At 37.7% G+C, this 24,043-nt stretch overlaps 1 protein-coding gene across 1 annotated transcript; it reads left to right on the top strand.

The window, feature by feature from the left end:
• Positions 1–1,715: 1,715 nt before the first annotated feature.
• Positions 1,716–23,912, top strand: chodl (chondrolectin). Its single transcript, XM_066699963.1, has 7 exons — positions 1,716–2,000; positions 7,090–7,408; positions 13,237–13,394; positions 17,421–17,468; positions 20,009–20,098; positions 20,633–20,729; positions 22,413–23,912. The coding sequence occupies exons 1-7, from the start codon at positions 1,862–1,864 to the stop codon at positions 22,495–22,497; spliced, it is 936 nt and encodes a 311-aa protein (XP_066556060.1). The 5' UTR covers positions 1,716–1,861; the 3' UTR covers positions 22,498–23,912.
• Positions 23,913–24,043: the final 131 nt, after the last annotated feature.

Genomic DNA, 24,043 nt, shown 5'->3' with positions numbered 1-24,043 from the left:
TTGCCAATAGCATTTATCCATCATTCCTACAGCTGTTCATTTTTCTGACAAGGTAGGGAACATTCCGGAAATGTGCTTTCAGGGAACAGAAATTCTGAAATACATAGTAAGGTGTGCATTTTTGGACATTCTCAGACAATCACTTTTACTGGAGACAAGTCTCAGGGACCATTGCTCCAGTCTCATGAATCAAAAACATCCTCTATCACCTCTTGTTGAGTTAATCATCACACTCGAGATGTCTGACACCTGATTCGAGGAGGTTGATTGAGAAAGTCATCGATACATGATACCTGAGTGGGGGGTGCCTTATTCTAGACCCAAGTAAGGTTCTAAGAATGTCTGAGATTGTTCTAAGATCCTGAATTTAATAATGTATACCTCCTACCTCTGTGTTGGTTTATCTTAAGGTCACAGAATACCCTGCTAGTCCAGTTCCAGTTAAAACTCAGTTATCTTTCGAGTCGGAAGCACTGCCCAGGTGGGAGGGGTTTTAACTCATTTACATTACCTCATCGAAACATCTTTCTATCAAAGCTGCCTATAGGCCCCTGTGTCAGTCACTCAAACAGTCCCCTTCCTGTTTCCTGTTTGTGTAGAAGGTGACTACTTGCATAGACTACAAGGCACAACTGATTGAGAAGTTATGAAAACGATAAGTTGAATTGCACTCTGTAGTTACTTGTTCCCTGCCTTGCGATTGATCTGTCTGGTCTTCCAATGAACGAAGTACAATCTTCAAACCCACAGTCAAACTGTTTAACATACTGATTTTTAATAAGGGGACCGAATTTGGGCACTGTTCTTTGCTGCAGTAGGACATAAGAATAAAAGCTATAAATTATAAATATGCCATATTTCACATTTGGTTGGTCCTGGTAGCAGTTTATTGATCCAACAGTTTCTTCCATTATTTTGAGTATCCTAGGTAATCCGCTTCATTAACATTGCTATGCAGTTTATAACAAACGTCCAGGTCTGTGAACTATAAATGGCAGCAGTGTTCTTAGGGAGAATTGAATAACGGAACATTTTGAACTGAACTGGGGGTAACATACACATTAGTATTGTATCATAACCTTAAGCCTGTAATCCGAAGGATAAACATAACTTTGTATCATATAATAAGGGAAAAAAGGCTATACCCTTCTACAAAAATGCAAGTCAGTCACAGACCTGGAGAAACAAACTCATGTCAAGCTGTTGCATGTTTATGTAGTTAATGAAATAAAACCGAGGCCAGCCTCCGTTGTGGTGTCTTTCTGGTTCCTTCTATATATAAAAATCATTTCTGATGCACTGGAGAATTAATCAGAAGGTCAGATGATTTTGAATGATTCCTGCTTGCTGTAAAATTTATGATTTTCTTTTCCCATTGCAAATTGAATTAATTAAAACCAAGTAATTAATACAAACACCATTTGTGTTGAACAACAATTACAAAACCAAATAAAAACACCAAATACAATTGTCTTAAATGAGGGATGTGAATACTTTCAGTTACAATTGTAAATAAGTGGTTAAATATTTAGAAAAGTAACTGGTTATATGTTCTGATATTAGAGGGATATAATACTGTCCTATTTTATTGGCTGTTGCATATCTTAGGCAGTCAGTGAGCAATCAATAGGCAGAGTGGGGATGGCAGTTTAGTGTCACTGGCTCTCAGTATATTACACACATCATAGCAATTACATTAGGGTGAAAGCTCCAGTGCTTTGTTTGCTCTTTGAGTTCACTTAACGCACACAGAGTCTCTCTCAGAAAATAAGATGCTACTCGCTAAACTGAATTGGCTGACCTGCTGTGACTAACCTCAGGACTATACGGCTCTGCTCTTCTGTCTTTTTTATATTTATATATGTATTCATTTATTTTCACCTTTAATGTAACAATGCTGTTCAATTACCTGAATACAAGTTGCAACTTGAGAATGATTCCTATATTGTGGGGAGTGCTATTATTGGCTCAAAGCAGCTTTGGTGCAAGAGTTGTTAGCGGTAAGTAATGTATGACAGGTTTTCACCACAGAAATAAATATGTAGCACAGTACAAGTTATTGTGCACTGGCTTTACTAACTATAACAGGATAAATATGTTCAATTTTCTTCATTGTTCAGACATAAAATGCATGCTAGTTATTAGATTTTTTTTTCTTTTGTAGGTAAATCATGATTGTCTAAGATGTAAAAGCTAGAAATAAGATCATGTTACGATTATGCATTTATCAGTATTGGTTTAGGTGATATTCATTTCATTTCATATTCTGTCATGCATCTTCTCTAGAGTATACTTACACATTTTATTAAAAAGAAACCGATTTTAAAATGCTCATATTAACAGGCAAACAATCTTGACACATTTTTCTTATACTTCAAAAGCAAAATCTAAAACACGAAAACTGAACATATAACTTTTAAATACCAAGAACAAATTGAAAACAATGAAAATGTGCATTTAATTAAATAGAATATTCTGTTTTCGACTAACTAATCTACCAATGAGAGAAGTTTACACAAGTGTTCATACCATTTTAAAAATTAATTTGGTAGCACATGTTTTGAGCATTTTTACAGATACAATTCTTAAACTCTTAATAATAATTATAAACATCATCACTGTAATGTGTACGGTTGTGAACTGTGATATCATCCAGGATATGTCTTTCTACTTTACAATGAAAACCTGAAGAGGGCACAGGCTTCCAAAGAATCCCACAGTACTAAATACACTTTACACAATTTGTAATGGGAGAGCATGCTGTATGGAAAATGTCAAGAGGGGCAACATTTGGCAAGTGTTTTAATTTTGGCACTCTGCATGTTGGTGGGTGGATTTTAATTGTTACATTGATTTTGTCATAATCAGCAGCAGTCAACGAACATGACGAGTTTTTGTTCTGAGCCCCAGATGTTAAAGCTGTAAGATTACAAGTATCAAATATTTGTACATTGTCTATGGTGATTGCCTATTTGTATATTGCAATCAAGTAAGTTCCATCTTTATATTTTATTTTTTTGTGTGGTTTCTTTGTTGTTAAGCAGGATAAACCTGCCTCCAAAATGATTGCTTTCATCGTTTTAAATTATATCTTTGACTAGTTTGTTGTATCTGTTTTTTCTATGCTTGTTCCTAGTACTGCCACCTCTTGCACTTTTCAGGAAATTGTTGTTGAACTGTGGAAAGTAGCTAGTGTCCTACAAGTGTTTTTTGTTGTTGTTTGCTTTCCTTTCTGGTTGGCTAGTTTCGGCTTTGCGACTCAGTTGTACAAAATTGATGATGGCATTAATATCTACTATTATGTGTTTACTCCAGAGCAATAGGGTTGTTTTCTGTAATGCAACTATAACCTGAATATATACACCAGCTGGTATATTGTTTAATTTAATGAAGAATTCCTGTTCTACTTGATCTGTAATACCAATACCTTTATAAAATATTTAGAAAATAACTTATCCCAGGTATGTTTATGCCAACTACCAAATAAACAAAGTTAAATACCTTCCGAATGCTTATCAGTTCAGTTAACATGACCCTTACATTAAATATATTAGAGGTAAATCCAGTAGTGATGAAATCTCATGAAATCTCATGAAAACTACAGGTATTAAGCTACAATGCACAAACTCTCAAATTTAATGTAAGTAAGGTCAAATTACCATTTTTAAATGTATAAACATTTTTATTCCGAAGGCATTTAAAATATAAAATATAGAAGTACTTGTGATTCCTCACAGAGGGCTCAGCTGATTTAGAATTCAGAACAGTCCAGGGTAATTAAAAGCAATTATTGAATGTATTCTAACAGTGATTCCCCAGAGGTGCAATTTGGGTCTCCTTTTTTAGTTTGAAACGAACAATTCCCAATTCACAATGGGACTTTTATTCATTCCATTTTGTTTCCTCCTTTTGGAGCTGCTTGTATGTTTCAATAGAGCAAAGGTTTTCTTTTCTCAAGTTTGTACTGGGTATTTTGGATTTTAGCAAGGATCAGGGTTTCAACACCTCAAATGAATTACATCAGGCAGGAAATGGGGATGAAGGGACATGTGATCAGCAAATATACAGATAGTGATAGCCAGAATTGGGGGGGGGGGGGGGTAATTGGGTGAAAAGCTAATGTGCAGTTCAGTTAATTTGACTAAAAATAAATCTTCCATGTGCTTTGGAGTGTGTTTGAATCAGACGTTGAGATTCAGTGGCGTTAACTCTATTTCAATTCCATATTCCAATGGAGATTCAATCCTACACATTAATACAAATACAAATTAAAATATTTAACAATGGAGCCCATGGCAATTAGCATAGCAACATTTACCAGCCTTATAGCAATAAGAGGAAACACAGTAGAATAAGAGAAAAAGGTGAAGTCTATATCACTGCTCTGAACTGCCCGCAGAAAAATAGCACCTGGAGTACAGTACCATCACATTTACAAAGAAATCCTTTAAAGCTTTACTGTTAAGCAAGAAGTTAAGAAATGTATTTTTATGTTCCAATACTATTGTTCCATTCAGGCAATCTCAGGTCGCCAAGTGGAGCTGGCATTCCAAATACACTAAATCGAGATCCAAAATATCAGACTAAAAGAAGCAAAGTCATTGCTGTAAGTAAGCATTGCTTTTGTGCTGCTCTGCTCTTAGACACTGAAGGAACTTAAGATTTTAAGATATTTTCTAAATAGTAGAGTTAACACTTTCTAACTTCCCATCACCACATCCTGACAATTTACATTAAATTATATTAAGCCCTTGGACTGTAATTTTAATTGGATTGGGTTAATTAAAACTGTCTACAGGGATTTCCAGGCTTTCCTTAAGCAAATGCTTATCGGGGGGGGGGGAAATTATAGAAAACTGCTGATTCCTGCTCTGAGTTCAAGACTGACTAGACTCATCGTAAATGCACAAACTGATGATAATGCAATTTGGGCCAAAGCAATTATTTAAAGTACCCTTGGACAGCAAGCTAAATGTATTATTGCACTTTTAACTGCAAATATATTAATCATAGCGATTATCCGAATTTTATGAGTAAAATAGGTTGTAAGTATTAAAGGCTTTGCTGTATGAATTTATTTAGTTTTTCTTCTTTTCATTTTACATTGACAAAGAGAACTATGTATTATGGCAGATAAACAGCATATGTTCAACAATGGGATCAGCAAATTCTAATAAACATCAACGTATTTTGATAATGTTATAGAACTTCACGTTTTGTTGGGGGGGGGGGGTTGAAAACAATACAAATTAAAATCTGAAAAGTCTTCATTCAATAAGATTAAATACACCTGTCTCTGTAAGGTCCCACAGTTAGGTAGTGCATTCAAAGCAAAGACAGGAACTTTCAAAACAACCCTGGGATAAAGCTGTGGAAAGGCAGAGATCAGGGGAGGGGTATACAAATATTTCAAAGGCATTGAATATCCCTTGAGGCACAGTCATGTCGATCATTCAGAAGTGGAAGGTTTATGGCACCACCCAGAATCTGCTTAGAGCAGACTGTCATCCCAAACTGAGCAGCTGGGTAAGAGAATTTGTCAGAGGCATCTGGGCATTTCTCAGAGAAACCACCAAGAGGCCATTGACAACTCTGACAGTGATCCAAGGCTGAGATGGTAGGAACTGTGCATGTGTCAAAAATAGTACTCCACAAATCTGTCCTGTTTGAAGAGTATCAAGAAGGAAGCCATTTCTGAAAAAAGCCCATGTAGAATCCTGCTTGTAATTTGCAAGAACATTCTGTGGTCCAATTAAACACAAATTTAACTATTTGGTCTAAATGCAAAGCGTTGGGTGTAAACCCAATACAGCACATTATACAGGTTACAACATCCCTACTGTGAAACATGGTGGTGGTAGCATCGTGTTATGGGGATGCTTTGCAGCGACTGAGAAGCTTGTTAGGTCAGAGGGCAAAATGGATGGCGATAAATACAGGCAAATCCTTGAGGAAAATTTGCTTCAGTCTGCAAAAGATTTCCCTTCAGCAGAACAATGACCATCCAAAGTGACACCTGGGTGGAAGTAAACTCACAATGCAAAGCAATGCAATACATCTATCAAAAAATATAAATCCGGTCGGTATTCTACAACATACAAATATGAAGTTGCTGCGTCTCGTCTGATGGCATTATCAGACACTATGCTGTCAGCTGTTGTAAATAATGTCTCTTCTACTTGATTAGCTGAAAATGTTGCTAATGGAGCTGCTCCCAGCTTCTTTTGTGTCTTTTCATTAAAATATATATTGATAATTACTAAAATTATCAAAGTTGCCTTATATTCACATACTTGGCATCCCTTGATGCTTGCATGGTTATAGCTTCTGCATTCGCATTCTGGCACGCTGGTAAAGGAGGGACAGGAAATCCAAATGGGACATCAGGTTCTCTCTCAAGATGAGTTACCTGGAATACCTTTATGGGTGTTTATTGCATATTATCTTATTAAAGATATATTGGCAAAGGGAGGGGGGGGGGATTCACACATGACAAGATTGTGTTTGTATGTCTGCATAACAGCTTATCCTACTTTCATTACATTTGATTTGATTTGTTAACTATAGAAATACTGGGGAATGCAACTATTGTCATGTTCAAGTCAATTACAATAAATAAGTCATTCATGTTTTTAAAATAGAGCAAAACAGACTGCCATCAGACGAGACGCAGCAACTCCATATTTGTTTGGTGATTTAGTATGCTTACTCTACTACAGTTTTTTCTTCACCTTTTGCTAAGAATGTTTTAAACTACCTTTTTTAAAATGGAATGGTTCTTCTGTGTAGTTTAGCTTAGTCATGGCAATACTGTGGCAATGCTCTCAAGACCCACAAAATATCCAAGCTGAATATAAAGGGAGTGCATTTCCAATTTGAAACTTGGCAGTCGGAACTAGCAACTCTCTCCATTGTTCCAAGTAAACAACTGACAAAATGACAAAGCTCTTAACCACCACACTGAGTTGTATATATGTACTGTTAAAAAAAAAACACATTTTGCTCAAACATAAATTGAATGTATATTTAATGTATCGGCTATTTTACTCATGTTTGTTTGATTGTTGTTTTTTGGGCTTTTTCTTTCAGGTCAAACTGTGTGTTACGGTGGACCAAAGCACCCCTGCTATAAGATTGCCTACTTCAAAGACATGTCCAGCAGAGTAGCCTTTGAGGAAGCACGCAAGGCCTGTGAAATTGATAGCGGGGCTCTTCTGAGCATAGAAAGTGAAAAAGAGCAGAAAGTCATAGAAAAACTATTGCAGGACTTAACCTCTTCGGGCTCAGGGATTTTGGATGGAGACTTCTGGATTGGCCTAATGAGGAATGGGGAAGGCCATGAACACGGCTCCTTCACTGCCTGCCCAGACCTGTACAAGTGGACAGATGGGAGTGTGTCTCAGTTCAGGTGAATGGATATATATTATTTGAATGCATTACAATCAACAAATAAGTAACAAATCAGCAACTGTTAAATGTGCATGTGATTTATATTATGAAAAGAAAGGTTAGAAAAGTCAGTCAATCAGGCCCAGAATTTCATCCATCTGTTTAATGTGACAAACTCATGGAAACAGGAACAAAGCTTGAGAGCAGACGAAACAAAACGACAAAAAAATAGGACACAGTTTTTGTTTCCTTATGTGTCAGTATAGAAACACATATCTATCTATGCTATATCTATGAGGCTAATAACACAGCAGTGTACACTCACCTAAAGGATTATTAGGAACACCTGTTCAATTTCTCATTAATGCAATTATCTAACCAACCAATCATATGGCAGTTGCTTCAATGCATTTAGGGGTGTGGTCCTGGTCAAGACAATCTCCTGAACTCCAAACTGAATGTTTGAATGGGAAAGAAAGGTGATTTAAGCAATTTTGAGCGTGGAATGGTTGTTGGTGCCAGACGGGCCGGTCTGAGTATTTCACAATCTGCTCAGTTACTGGGATTTTCACGCACAACCATTTTACCATAGGGTTTACAAAGAATGGTGTGAAAAGGGAAAAACATCCAGTATGCGGCAGTCCTGTGGGCGAAAATGCCTTGTTGATGCTAGAGGTCAGAGGAGAATGGGCCAACTGATTCAAGCTGATAGAAGAGTAACTTTGACTGAAATAACCACTTGTTACAACCGAGGTATGCAGCAAAGCATTTGTGAAGCCACAACACGTACAACCTTGAGGCGGATGGGCTACAACAGCAGAAGACCCCACCGGGTACCACTCATCTCCACTACAAATAGGAAAAAGAGGCTACAATTTGCACAAGCTCACCAAAATAGGACAGTTGAAGACTGGAAAAATGTTGCCTGGTCTGATGAGTCTCGATTTCTGTTGAGACATTCAGATGGTAGAGTCAGAATTTGGCGTAAACAGAATGAGAACATGGATCCATCATGCCTTGTTACCACTGTGCAGGCTGGTGGTGGTGGTGTAATGGTGTGGGGGATGTTTTCTTGGCACACTTTAGGCCCCTTAGTGCCAATTGGGCATCGTTTAAATGCCACGGCCTACCTGAGCATTGTTTCTGACCATGTCCATCCCTTTATGACCACCATGTACCCATCCTCTGATGGCTACTTCCAGCAGGATAATGCACCATGTCACAAAGGTCGAATCATTTCAAATTGGTTTCTTGAACATGACAATGAGTTCACTGTACTAAACTGGCCCCCACAGTCACCAGATCTCAACCCAATAGAGCATCTTTGGGATGTGGTGGAACGGGAGCTTCGTGCCCTGGATGTGCATCCCACAAATCTCCATCAACTGCAAGATGCTATCCTATCAATATGGGCCAACATTTCTAAAGAATCCTTTCAGCACCTTGTTGAATCAATGCCACGTAGAATTACGGCAGTTCTGAAGGCAAAAGGGGGTCAAACACAGTATTAGTATGGTGTTCCTAATAATCCTTTAGGTGAGTGTATATATTACTGTATAAAATATAATTGGGAACAGCAGCAACAGAACAAACTTCAGCAGGAGTATAACCCCACCAAACTAACTTCTGGGAGGAGTTGATGTTTTTCCCAGCACTAGCAATAGCAAAGAAACACTTAAGGATGGAGTTAGGTGTCTAAAAGAGTAAGTGGATTAAAAAATAACTGCAGGGACTATTTTACACAGGAAGAAGCCAATAACATGTCACACATTAAGGGAGGACCTCACACAGTACTGCACAGCATCAGCATAACAGAGGAGGAAGTGCTATGGGGGCCAAGAGCACTTAAGACAAATAAATCGCCTGGGCCCGATGGATTATTTTCCAATAGTTCCCAGAGAGATGAGGAGTATCATTTATAGGACATTTACTAGGATATTTCCACAGACACTTAAAGGGTAAATCATAAAAAATAATACAAATGTTAAAACACCTTCACAATGGCACAGGAAAATGATTCAGCGTCAAGTCCTTGCGTGTCGACGCAGTGCGTCAGCTAACTGCTGTAACCAATCAGAATAGGGGCGCATTTTTGAGACCACATCACAAGGTTAAGCCACCTTTGAGCAGGAAATTGTGGCCGTAACGAGAAACGAACCGGGTAGTTTAAAATAATATTCTCGCATCAATTCTGAGCGTGATTGATGAACGAACAGGCTGGCGTATGCAATGCTAACTATTGTCACACATGTCAGAAGTTAGGTAACAATAAATAATACAAAATATGTTATCTCTGTACAGGCACACGTGTTACCCCCTCACACTGGGTTCGTTTCAAACGAAATCGGTTCGGTTCGTTTGCTTTGAAACAGTGTATCAGTCTTTTGTCTTGTGTACAAACTGCTCGGCTCGTAACTGGGGCTCGTTATCGTGGTTCACTTCCGTGTTTTCTCAGGACTCCGATCATATTGCAATAATCAAGTGAACTCGGTTCTTTTTGTTTTAATGAAACACCGGATGTTTACATTTTACATGATTAATGCATATATTATAAGAAATGGCAGCGTAACGCGTACAATTACAAATACATATGACTACATTGTATTGTACACTATATTTCCTATATACACGTGTGTACATTGTAATTTGCATTATGCTTTGAACTGTACTGTAGTTTTGCACTTTGTATTGCTCTTATTTGTAAGTCGCCCTGGATAAGGGCGTCTGCCAATAACAGTAATCACGGCAATAAAGTTACTACATGTAGTCTAACACATTTGACTACTTCTGATACAACCAAATAATACATGGATGCGTTCACGTTGTGCACAATGTGCGCAGATCTGACCAGCAAAGCAATTCATTTTCATAATCATATGACAACAGTCTGAATAATGACGCATCCAGCTGTCTATTAAACACTGCATGCAGTTATACAGACACAACAATAGACGACTATATTTGTGAATATTACAATCAGCGTTGCGCTGCCGAATGGTGATTGTTTTGCATATATAAAAAATATACAATAACACAGTAGTGTGACGTCTCCTAAATATCCATCTCGGAGTATTTTACTGCTGCTGCCATATCTTTAAACGGGGAAATGATCGCACTTACACAGACACGTCCAAAGTGTCGGTCCGGGTCACTGTTGCCAGTTTGGGGGATTTCCCCACAAATTTGGGGGAATTTTAAGTGCCCTGTGCGAAATTTGGGGGCAACATTTGTACGGGGAAGTCTTGGGGGATATTTTTTTAACATGGGGGAATTTAGGGGTTTCCCCCTCACCCCACATCACTACAACAGCAAACCCCCCACCTCACTTCACCAACACACACACCCCATACCTCGCTTTGTTTCAAATTTTTGGGGTAAAATATGTGATTTTGGGGATTTTAGGACCAGTTAGGGGGGAAATTACGGCGAGGACCTGGCAACACTGGTCCGGGTCTGCTCTCCAGATCCACAGGCTTCTGTAGTGTCTCGGTCCCATGGCCACAGCGTTAGGGCCGGCAATTTCTGTTTTCTGTGTGAATGGGTCCTTGCCAGCAAATTTCCCCGATTCAAACAAAGTGTGAATGGGGTGCAACAGGAAAAAAGCAGGCAAACGTTTGGCAGCATTTCAGTGTGAATTATTAGACTCTAATCCATGAAGACATGAGGGCGACAACCAAGCTAAATCAACACACAGCAATGGAAAATCCAGCTTAATGGGGATCAACTCCGCAGGAACAGCTCATTCCCAGGCAAAGGCAATTGCAGTCCTCAGATCAAACAGGAACACAAGCCACAGAAAACACCACCAATGTTAGACTTCAATCCGTCGAGACGGGTACACTGTTTTTTTCTGTAGGACTCGAACAAGCTACAACCAGTAGCTAGATAGGTTTTCAGTAAAATACAATATTTGCTTTTCACATTTGTATAAATATATTTATGATTTAAAATATTGTAATATAAAGAGAAAAAAAGGAAGGCGTGTGTTTTAAAAAGCCCAGCAAAAAGGGTCAGGCAAGCTTACCAGAACACTCTCACGTTCAGGAAATAAATGTTTCATATATAACTTTTACAAATGGAATAAAACCTTGTGGTTTTTATGCATCTTAAAGCTGAACTGTTCTCTTCAAAATCACTGCAACTTGGGCTGCTTACCAAGTGGATATAAGTTTATAGATATAAGGTATAGATTGTATTTCGTCCTATTTATTTTTTAAATCACGTTTGCCTTTATTATATTTTATCCATTCACTCTGCATCCACATCCGCATATATACTGTACATACACACATATACCTACCTTGGAATATGTCATCTACCACATTAATAATACTATAATAATAATTATAATAATAATGAATAATTCAACACCTTGCTAGTGGGGCTCGACCTCTTGGCGAAGTGGTATTATGTGTGTTTTAATAGGCAGGAGAATCCCTCATAGTATATGGGGATGAAACAAATGGCAGATAACACAGGACTTCAGAAGAAAACTGAGGAAAATTTCCTGCTGTTTTATTGCCAGTGATGACAAAGGGTGCAACAAAACTTAAAACAGTCACAGAGGTTTGTAAAACTTAGCTCCCTCTTTGGTGCACAAGGTGACTGTCTTCAGTTGCTACTTAAAATAGTAGAAAGCTAAGTTATACACCAGGCCATCAAACAGTGGGCTTAGACAATTCCTTGTCAAGCTTAACAGCAGAAAGTGCTTTACTGGGAAGATGTTCTTAATCCAAAACAAGGCATATGTTTGGGTTTTCCTCTGTTGGTCATTCTCCGAAGTTTAGTCATCCCTACTTCATTGCACTGACACCCTTCAGTTCTTCCTACTGCATACACTGACCATGCAGCAGCCTAACTTTAGATCAATAACTGTCTCTGTCTCCACTATTTATGCTTCCTGGTTCATTGTCACATGACCTTCAGAGGGGGCCATCTGACTGCTTCTGTAATGTTGTTCTGTAGGCAAATTAGATGCAGGGTCCTGGCTGGCATGTAATATTTTTCTATCACTCTGCCAAGCATTGCCTTAAACAGGGAGATGATTAGTAACTAGTAAATGCTTTTCTTTTGCTGAAGGCTGCAATCCTCTTGACAAAGAATTCATGATCTCCACACCAAGGTCTCCTCTCCTTTGCAATTCTGTCAGTGTGTTGGGTCGTGACCAAAAGCAGTGAGCATTATTTTAAGAGTTTTGTATTAATAAGGTGTGCTATGCCTGTCTAAGTGAAAACAAAAGCAGGCTAGATTAAAGAAAAGGGTGCATAGGCACAAAACTGACTGTCTCTTAGGTGATAAAACACCAAACAGTGCATCCAGGGTAGAATGACCCTGCTACACATAAATAATTAATATCCACAAAAAGAAGCACTGAAATACAGGGTCCCTAAACTAATGATGCTCAAAAAGGCCACAGAAGAGCCCTCTTAGCTAGCTGGTACTGCTGGGAGGGGTGTGCCTCTTCTCTGATCAGTTCTGAACCTCTCATGTGGGCTGTGTAGCCTGTATGGTGAAAAGAGATGGGCAGCTCTAGGATGGCCAGGATTGGAGGAACCTGGTCATACTTCCTCACTCTCCCCACGTGAAGGCGGTGGGATTCATAGCAACGAGCCAAGATGCATTAGCACAATTGGTGATTCCAAATGCATGTAGAGAAAAAACACACACAAATAATTATTCCAGTTAAAACAAATTCAATACAATTGTCAGTTCTGTGAAAGGGATTCACAACCCAGTTAGAAACACATAGGATATCATTCCTTACCGGGGTGAGACACACAGCAACATTGAATGGCCAGTAAGATGCCAAAGATATACAAACTACACACTTTCAACTGATTGTTTCAGGAACTGGTATTATGATGAGCCATCTTGTGGAGGGGAAGCCTGCGTTGTGATGTACCATCAGCCCACTGCACACCACGGACTCGGGGGAGCATACCTCTACCAGTGGAACGATGACCGATGCAACATGAAGCACAACTTTATCTGCAAATATGAACCAGGTACAGAGTTTACTGACACGCCAACTCCCAAAGAGGCACATTCGGAGCCCAGACATGTGAGGTGTCACAGAATGCATCCCAGAAAATAATAACCATGTGGGTTTGAATCCCTGCTTAATCATAGAGCTGTCAAGACACTAAAGTCTCAACCATGAATTTATGCAAAATTAAAATAAGAACATAAGAAACATAAGAAAGTTTACAAACGAGAGGAGGCCATTCGCCCCATCATGCTCGTTTGGTGTCCATTAATAACCAATCCAAGGATCTTATCCGGTCTACTTTTAAATGTTCCCAAATTTTCAGCTTCAACCACATTGCTTGGTAGTTTGTTCTATAGTCTGACAACTCTCTGTGTGAAGAAGTGTCTCCTGATGTTTTCTGAGCACCAAACAATACAAAAATTACATGTTTATAGATAGTAAAAATTTAAATATTTACCTTAATGCCATGCTTAAGTAATGTATCACTGGAAATACATTATAGTTAATATGTATTGATCTGTAGTGATATAAGAAACATACTTCCTTGCACCACTGCAAAAAACTGTATTAGGTATATACACAGATAGATAAATTGTCAGATTCATGTATAAAGTTAAACACACATTATTCTACTCATAGAATTGACTACACTAAATACACAATATTCCCATTAATTTTCCTAATAGAAAATCCTTGACATATTTGCACTAGTTTGATTGTTGTAATGATTTCTTGGTCCCAAATAATGAAAATCCTAATGGAAATCACTGCTTAACTTAATAAATCCTGCAGCACTGTTAATGAGGTTATGACAGCAAAGCCATATTTCTACTTCTGTTCCACAAACCTTTGCAGTAAGCTAAAAGAGAGGTTGAAAAGGCTACAGCAGATTTGCGCCATCATCAGTAAAAAGCTAATTAACTTAGAGACCAACACTAGCACTTGACAAAAAATTAATTGCTTCAGCTTATGTTTAATTAAGAAACCAATTTGGCTTAAAAGGCAGGTAGAACAAAATAAATACATGTAGAAAAACAAACTGTACATATAAATAATCAAAATACACATAGTAATTTTGCTTTTGGTGTGTCTCTTTAAGCAGGGCCTGTTTGACAATAATTAGATCAGTTACAATATGAAGACTGTATTGTCAGAGATTATGGTCTATTGATAGATTTGAAGCTTCCTATTGTCTGTGATCTACTATTCTTAGAATAGTTTTTTTTTTTTAATATTTCCTTATTTCACAAAGGTTCCCTTAAATCACGAGACTGTTACCACTAAAAATGTATTGTGGTGGTTGTAGCAAGTACTTTAGTCTACATGACACTACCTACCTTTGGCTACCTATCCTTGATACATTGTTATAGTTTGTTGAGCCAAAGTGGTTTACAACCAAAATAATGATGTTAAGCGTAAACTGTAATGGCAAAGTTTCTGGATATGTCAGTAATGGCGTAATAAAACACAATGGCTGCTGTCCAAGAAATATGAATGTTAAATTGATTATAGGCAACTGAATTAAATGCCTAGGAAATACATTGTGGTACATTGACACCATAACTGTTGTATACTGCTGTAGATACATATAAAATGCTATGGACGCAGAACATGGTACATCTCCCGTGTGTATCTTTCTTTCTTTATAGGCATTTCAACTAGGATTTTATTCTTTTTCATAAATATTTTAATTTATTTTAATCTTTTGGGAAGCAAAAAATACCCTCCTATCTATATTACTTAATAAAGACAAATAACTTCAAAGGAGTCTTGATGTCTGAAGTATATTAATGAATACATAAAAAGCATTGTGTAATAAAATGTATATTTATAGCAAAATGTAAATGTAAAAAACATGTAACCAGAAAAAGTCTGCCTTATTTTTTATTTACCTTTTTTCTCAAGCACAATACATTAATACATCTGCACCTTATTTTTGCTTAAACAGTGATGAAATAAGATATAAAGTACAAAATGGATGGGTAATTCTAAAAACAAAAATATTCCATTCTGTGATGGAATGCAATGCCAAACACAGGCTTCACTTCAACCATTACATCTGAAGGATAATAGAACTCATCCATTAAATAATATATATATATATATATATATATATATATATATATATATATATATATATATATATATACAGTGAGAGAAAAAAGTATTTGATCCCCTGCTGATTTTGTACGTTTGCCCACTGACAAAGAAATGATCAGTCTATAATTTTAATGGTAGGTGTATTTTAACAGTGAGAGACAGAATAACAGCAAAAAAATCCAGAAAAACGCATTTCAAAAAAGTTATAAACTGATGTGCATGTTAATGAGGGAAATAAGTATTTGATCCCCTATCAATCAGCAAGATTTCTGGCTCCCAGGTGTCTTTTATACAGGTAACAAGCTAGATTCCTCAGCTCGTTACCTGTATAAAACACACCTGTCCACAGAAGCAATCAATCAATCAGATTCCAAACTCTCCACCATGGCCAAGACCAAAGAGCTGTCCAAGGATGTCAGACCTACACAAGGCTGGAATGGGCTACAAGACCATCACCAAGCAGCTTGGTGAGAAGGTGACAACAGTTGGTGGGATTTTTCGCAAATGGAAGAAACACAAAATAACTGTCAGTCTCCCTCGGTCTGGAGCTCCATGTAAGATCTCACCTCGTGGAGTTTCAATGATAATGAGAACGGTGAGGAATCAGCCCAGAACTACACGGGAGGATCTTGTTAATGATCTCAAGGCAGCTGGGACCATAGTCACCAAGAAAACAATTGGTAACACACTACACCGTGAAGGACTGAAATCCTGCAGCGCCCGCAAGGTCCCCCTGCTCAAGAAAGTACATGTACAGGCCCGTCTGAAGTTTGCCAACATCTGAATGATTCAGAGGAGAACTGGGTGAAAGTGTTGTGGTCAGATGAGGCCAAAATCGAGCTCTTTGGCATCAACTCAACTCGCCGTGTTTGGAGGAGGAGGAATGACCCCAAGAAAACCATCCCCACCGTCAAACATGGAGGTGGAAACATTATGCTTTGGGGGTGTTTTTCTGCTAAGGGGACAGGACAACTGCACCGCATCAAAGGGACGATGGACAGGGCCATGTACCTTCAAATCTTGGGTGAGAACCTCCTTCCCTCAGCCAGGGCATTGAAAATGGGTCGTGGATGGGTATTCCAGCATGACAGTGACCCAAAACACACAGCCAAGGCAACAAAGGAGTGGCTCAAGAAGAAGCACATTAAGGTCCTGGAGTGGCCTAGCCAGTCTCCAGACCTTAATCCCATAGAAAATCTGTGGAGGGAGCAGAAGGTTCGAGTTGCCAAACGTCAGCCTCGAAACCTTAATGACTTGGAGATGATCTGCAAAGAGGAGTGGGACAAAATCCCTCCTGAGATGTGTGCAAACCTGGTGGGCAACTACAAGAAACGTCTGACCTCTGTGATTGCCAACAAGGGTTTTGCCACCAAGTACTAAGTCGAAGGGGTCAAATACTTATTTCCCTCATTAACATGCAAATCAATGTATAACTTTTTTGAAATGCATTTTTCTGGATTTTTTTGCTGTTATTCTGTCTCTCACTGTTATAATACACCTACCATTCAAATTATAGACTGATCATTTCTTTGTCAGTGGGCAAACGTACAAAATCAGCAGGGGATCAAATACTTTTTTCTCTCACTGTATATACCCTGACAGACCCAGAAAGTGTGGCAATGCAACAAGTTATTGATATTAAAAGCTTAATCAGTAAATAACTGCAAAACCTGTCCTCTGTTCCATTTTCTGCATTCTGTTTTGTGCAATGTTGCATTTCAGTGAGATTATTTTGACTAACATGGAAAATCTAAGAATACACAATTATATATATATATATATATATATACATATATATATATATATATATATATATATATATATATATATATATATATATACACATTATTTCCTCCAAAAAAGTAATATTCTTATTGCCCGTAAAATGTTCATACCAGTGTTGCCATCTGAATTGAATGATTACATGTATTTTCCTGTGAAGAGAGCATCTTGGAGAAAGAATTAGGAGACAGAGCGGAGCCGGAATATGGTAAGATTTATTAAAAAAAAAAAAAAATGTGTTCTCTGAATTGACAAAACATAACAGAGTATGTTATTTAGTAGCTGAATTGCACTTTGATGTGCTTGCAAAGATTTTGTGTTTGACAGAATGTATTAGACTTGCATGATCTCAAATGTGTTCAGCAGCTGTTACTGTTATAGACATGTAAAGTGCAATTTAGAAGTGTAATTGTATGGGAATTTTATTAGATAAATATATGTTGTGTACGATGTCCAGCAGTCCAGCCTATGGGGGTGAAGTGTTTGGTTTTCAACATGATATTAACTCTAAACACACAGCGAGCTGAAGGCCTGGACCAAATCTTAACCCACCTGCAAATTGTGAGTTTTTAATATCAATACTTAATGGAAGCTTTGTGTTTGACAGACGATTCTTAATTCTACCAAACATTAGAAATAGGCTGCTACTCCACAATGTTCCCTCTCCGTTGCACTTTACATGATGGTTACTCATTAAATCACAATTCATACAGATTCTTCTTTAAGATTCACCTTGCTGAAAGCATTGTACAGGTGTTTTTACATTTGTATTATTATACACAGCCAATGTCACCTGGGTATACTGAGCACACCTGGCCTTTATGGTAGAACATACACAGGCACATTTGTAGAATAAACACAGATCAAGGAAAATATTATGGATGGCTGTAAAATTTTATTTAGTTTTTTCTTAAAATGAACATCAATAGTCTTCAGGCCAATACTATTCCCAAAATTGTTACAATTACTAGAAAAACTGGTCAAAGATGTACCAGTAAAGAACATACATTTTCATTATGTGGTTGAACAAGAAGAATGTGTCAGAAGTGTCTTGTAGTCATTCACAAAACCAAAACCGAACATAAAATAAAAACATTGCTTGTGCATCAAGTGGAGGCAATTGGCTGTAAATATTTAACAATATACACTACTATTCAAAAGTTTGGGGTCACTTAAACATTTCCATGTTTTTGAAAGAAAAGCAATTTTTTTGTCCATTAAAATAACATCAGATTGATCAGAAATACGGTGTAGACATTGTTAATGTTGTAAATGACTATTGTAGCTGGAAATGGCCGATTTGTAATGGAATATCTACACTGGCGTACAGAGGCCCATTATCAGCAACCATCAGTCCTGTGTTCCAATGGCACGTTGTGTTTGCTGATCCAAGTTTATCATTTTAAAAGGCTAATTGATCATTAGAAAACCCTTTTGTAATTATGTTAGCACAGCTGACAACTGTTGTACTGATTAAAGAAGCAATAAAACTGGCCTTCTTTAGACTAGTTGAGTATCTGGAGCATCAGCAATTGTGGGTTCGATTACAGGCTCAAAATGGCCAGAAACAAAGAACTTTCTTCTGAAACTCATCAGTCTATTCTTGTTTTGAGAAATGAAGGCTATTCCATGCGAGAAATTGCCAAGAAACTGAAGATCTTGTACAACGCAGTTTACTACTCCCTTCACAAAACAGTGCAAGCTGGATCTAACCAGAGGAGTGGGAGACCCTGGTGCACAACTGAGCAATAGGACAAATACATTAGAGTGTCTGGTTTGAGAAACAGACGCCTCACAGGTCCTCAACTGGAAGCTTCATTAAATAGTACCTGCAAAACACCAGTCTCAACGTCAACAGTGAAGAGGCGACTCCGGGATGCTGACCTTCTAGGCAGAGTTGCAAAGAAAAAGCCATATCTCAGACTGGCCAATAAAAAGAAAACACTGACACTGGACAGAGGAAGATTGGAAAAAGTGTTATGGACAGACAAATCTAAGTTTGAGGTGTTTGGATCACAAAGAAGAACATTAGTGAGACGCAGACCAAATGAAAAGATGCTGGAGGAGTGGAGGCAATGTGATGGTCTGGGGGTGCTTTGGTGTTGGTAAAGTGGGAGATTTGTACAGGGTAAAAGGGATCTTGAAGAAGAAAGGCTATCACTCCATGCCATACTCTGTGGACGGTACTTGATTGGAGCCAATTTCCTCCTACAACAGGACAATGACCCAAAGCACAACTCCAAACTATGCAAGACCTATTTAGGGAAGAAGCAGTCAGCTAATATTCATCTATATTGGAGTGGCCAGCATAGTCACCGGATCTCAACGCTATTGAGCTGTTGTGGGAGCAGCTTGACTGTATGCTACGTAAGAAGTGCACATCAAGCCAATCCAACTTGTGGGAGGTGCTTCAGGAAGCATGGGGTGAAATCTCTTCAGAAACTGACAACTAGAATGCCAAAGGTCTGCAAGGCTGTAATTGCTGCAAATGGATGATTCTTTGACGAAAGCAAAGTTTGAAGGAGACAATTATTATTTCAATTACAAATAATTATTTATTTCAATAAATATAATGACTATATTTCCTATTCATTTTGCTATATTTCCTATTCAAACTCATTTCATGTATGTTTTTATGGAAAACAAGGACATTTCTAAGTGACCCCAAGCTTTTGAACAGTAGTGTATTTGTGGAAATATATTCATTATGCTGGGTTGTTATGGGTTAAATTAACCTTTTGTTCATAGAAATATCAACAAGCCGTATGCCTACCAGAAAGGAGATGCCCACCAGTCAAGACGAAGACTCTCAGCATGTTATAGCAGCAGGATCCTCGGGTAATCCCTCCTTCACACTATAGTTTGGTCATTTATAAAGATGTGTCTCAGTGGATTGAGTCTGTTTGTCAATCAAATTAAGCATGAAATGCAATGGTGCCTATATATCCCTCCATCCTTGAAGCCTAACCTCGCTGACACAAGATGCAAGGCAGGGGACACACTGGACAAAACGCCAGGCCATAGCAGGGCAGGACTAACACACACATACACCATACTCACCTGACTGTGGTGCAATTTAGAGTAGGCAATAAATCTAAGCAGCATGTGTTTGGCATATGGGAGGACAGCAGTGCACTTGTAGAAAGCCCATGTGGCCACGGAGAGAGGTTGGAAAATGTTTTCAAAACACAACAGAAAATAAAATGTAGCTCCAGAAGTGGATATAGAAGTCACAGAAATGGTAGCAAGTGGATCATCTGAGATAGGTCCTGCCACTTCATTGATTTCTATGCACCAGCTCAGTGGTTCATGATCTGGTATTTACATTTGCAGGAACTTAAGTTTAATAAACAAATGTTTTCCTTGCCCTAGGTCTGCTTCTAATTTATGTCATCATTCCTACAATCCCTCTGTTGCTGTTGATTCTAGTGGCCTCTGGTACCTGCTGCTTTCAGATGTTAAGCAAGAGGTAAGACACTGTCTTTTTGGAGCTAGACAGTTGTAATGAATGCAGTCCCAATGACAGTTAGGTTTTTTGTAAATATGCCAGGTCAATTTGTTATATTGAAGCATTTTACTTTGTGATCAATGCAATGTATATAAGCCACCCATTTCTTCACACAGATTAAGAAATACCTCATAACCACAACCTTATGTGTGTCTGTAGATAATTTGGACTTGGTTTGGCCATAATTATCCATTAACTAATCAATTTCTATTGACATGATACCATTTAATGTGACAGGCATAACTTGCTTCCTAAAATAATGCAGTAATAACTGGGACTGAACCATACATATCCTGCAGCCTTCCAAACCTAATCTGGCTTTCATTTGTTCAAAGTGCTTAGACATTGAGGGCTCTTTACCTCTTAAACATGCTGGACTGTAGCCCTCCAAGACCACACAGCTGGCAACCCTTACAGAAGCCAATCTGTTTAATGGTAAAATCAGCTCCTTAAATAGTTTGTTACAATTAATTGTTTAAAAGGTTTTTTGGATTAATCTCAAAAACAAAAAACGCCAAACTATCTAATATGTGGGTCCTATCTTGTGCTGTTTTACAATCACTTAAAGTTGTTCAGCTATTAAATAAATATATAGAAGTAATTGAAATACATTCTCCAGCAAGGTTTCATAAGCAGTGCTCATAAAATGTTATATTTTGTTGTGATTCCTCTGTAAATGCCAAGCTATTTAATTGATGGTTCTGGAAGGCTGAATTGAATCAATTATATTTTTTGCAGGTCTAAATTACCCTTATCCTCAGGTCATTAGCATTTCAGCATTTTACGTTACAATTAAAACCTTCAGGACTGTAACCATGCAGGAGCTGGAGTGCATATCATCACTCAATTATAATTGTTTTAATCCCTTTACACTGCATACTTCTGTCAAAACAAGCAAAGTATAGAAGGATCTAAATGCAATATTCAATTTATGAAACAAACACTGAAATCCAGGTGTAATCAAATAATAGCCATTCTAATATTTTCAATTGCAGGACTGTGGAACCATCTTATTAATTTTTTGATACATTGATCGTTATTTTATATTTCCATTTTTAAGCAGTTTGCATCACAATGGATTAGAAGGGCCAGTGTCTGACAATGTACAATGCATAGATTCAGAGCATATATTTACCGGAACACTTTTAATAATTTATTTTAAAGTGCCATCATGCACTGGGGCCTAGGGGAAATGTATACGGATTGAATGAAAGGCAATCTCTTATTTGTGATACAATGTTTTTTGATGTCGAAGTATACAAATCTTCTGCATGATGGTTAAATATCAAGGATCAGCAACAGACAACTACCAATGGGCTCATACACTGACATGCACGGGGGGGTGGGGGGGCTCAAGCAGCTGTCCTCATGGCCATGTTCCCACACACCAGCTCAGGAAGGGGAAAGGCTGTGTATCTGGTGCGGTTTGAACAGATCCATGTGCAAGGTCCTTCACGAACAACTTTTTGGATAATGGACAACAATTGACATATCAGATCCAGTGTGCAACAGCCTTAAGTCTTTTGTTCTTTATTTGCAAGCCGTTCATGGGGTCACAGAATGATTTCCGAATGTCCTTTAATTTTAATAACAATGACGCACAGATGATACAGATTTTGAGTCCAATTGGTTTCTTTTTTATAGCAAACCTCGGACGAAAACCAATCCGAACCAGTCAACGCTCTGGATATCAAAGACATCCAAGAAAGAAAACAGCATGGAAGTGTAACCTTGAAATCACAAAAACAAAAAACAACAAAAACAAAACACTAGACTTTTATCCAAGTGATGCTTTACCTACCAACAAAGTCATGAGAATGGTATCAGAACACAAGCCCTAAAAAACACAGGGTATAACGAAGGCTGTCTTACTGATAAGCCAGATCATTTAGGGCAGAGACTTGTGAAATTTGAAAGATCATTAACTCGTATGACCAGGCACAGAGTCTGTGGTTTAATAGTGTACGGCTGTCTAAACAAATCGTCCTTAAAGAAAAACTCATGCATGCAAACTATTTTCCACTTTATTGTTATGGCTGTAAGTATGTTTTTGTTGGATAAAAGGACATATTGTTTAACAAAGCTCAATTATGTACTGCAAAAGTTTTAAAGAACCACACATGCTTTCTCCTTTCATAGTTAAACAGGATATTAAGGGTGTCTCATTTTGAGGTAACGCATGATATGTTAAGGTTCCAGTTACATTCTGCCATAATTGTTCCATTTAGACTTTTTCCTCTTTATCAGTACATGCCTGAAGGAAACCATAAAAACCTTAGCATATTAACAAATACAAGAAAAGCACATACCAGAATAAAGCATATTTGTTTTCATTATATTCCATATTGTTTCAAATAAGCTGCAATTGAGAATTTACTGGTGTTCATTTCAGAAGCTGATACAAATTACAATCCTGGTAAGTTGCTAAGGGAAAGTGTACATCCTGTCAATGGGAGATCCCCTGTGAAAATGATTGAATCAAGGCAAAATAAACAAATCTGAACTAAACATTTGCATACAGTTGGTAATATGCATTGGGCACACTTACTTTCACATTCTTCACCTAGTATGTGTTCAGCTCCACACTTGTATATATTGTAAGTGTGACTTTACCTCAAGGCTTTACATTAAGAATGAGCATACAGCTCTCTATAACACTAATTGTCTGCTGATACAGTGAAGGAAAAAAGTATCTGATCCCCTGCTGATTTTGTACGTTTGCCAACTGACAAAGAAATTATCAGTCTATAATTTTAATGGTAGGTGTATTTTAACAGTGAGAGACAGAATAACAATAAAAAAAATCTAAATAGAAATTAGGTTTACTATATCAGCTCGACAAGCATCAGTGTGTTAAACACTTTCTAACCACCATCACTGCTCTGCAGCACTCTTAAATTAAAAAATATATACAGTATATTTGTCCTCCTGCCTTCAAAGTCATTAAAATAAGAAATTCTACTTAGAAATGTTAAGGGTTCAAACTGGAATGGGTAAATGAGCTAAGGCAAAGATTAATTCATTTGAACTTTGAAAATAGATTAAAGTAATTAAGACTTACACAAAAAACAAGATTAAAGGCATTTCAAATCCCAGATGAGATAAGGTCAGACAATTTAAAATTTCACAAAAAAAAAAGAAAAAGAGCATGGGCATTTTGCATAATTAAAGAGAAAAAAAAATGAACAGAATTAAAACAGAATTACAAATAAGAATGTGTCACAAAATGTTATTTTAAGACTGTGCTTGCTAGAAACGTAAAGCCATGAGTCAGA

The sequence above is a fragment of the Amia ocellicauda genome, chromosome 3 (assembly GCF_036373705.1).
Source record: "Amia ocellicauda isolate fAmiCal2 chromosome 3, fAmiCal2.hap1, whole genome shotgun sequence".
Taxonomy (NCBI): Eukaryota; Metazoa; Chordata; class Actinopteri; order Amiiformes; family Amiidae; genus Amia; species Amia ocellicauda.
Note: the sequence above shows the minus strand (reverse complement) of the source record. Positions and strands in the feature narration are given on the sequence as shown.

What these genes read in the sequence shown, in the direction of transcription:
- chodl (XM_066699963.1), top strand. Translation starts at nt 1,862, where the DNA reads ATGTATTCATTTATTTTCACCTTTAATGTAACAATGCTGTTCAATTAC. An exon ending in CAGAGCGGAGCCGGAATATG is followed by an intron (nt 17,469 to 20,008) that starts GTAAGATTTATT and finishes TTTTGTTCATAG; the next exon opens with AAATATCAACAAGCCGTATG. An exon ending in TTTCAGATGTTAAGCAAGAG is followed by an intron (nt 20,730 to 22,412) that starts GTAAGACACTGT and finishes TCTTTTTTATAG; the next exon opens with CAAACCTCGGACGAAAACCA.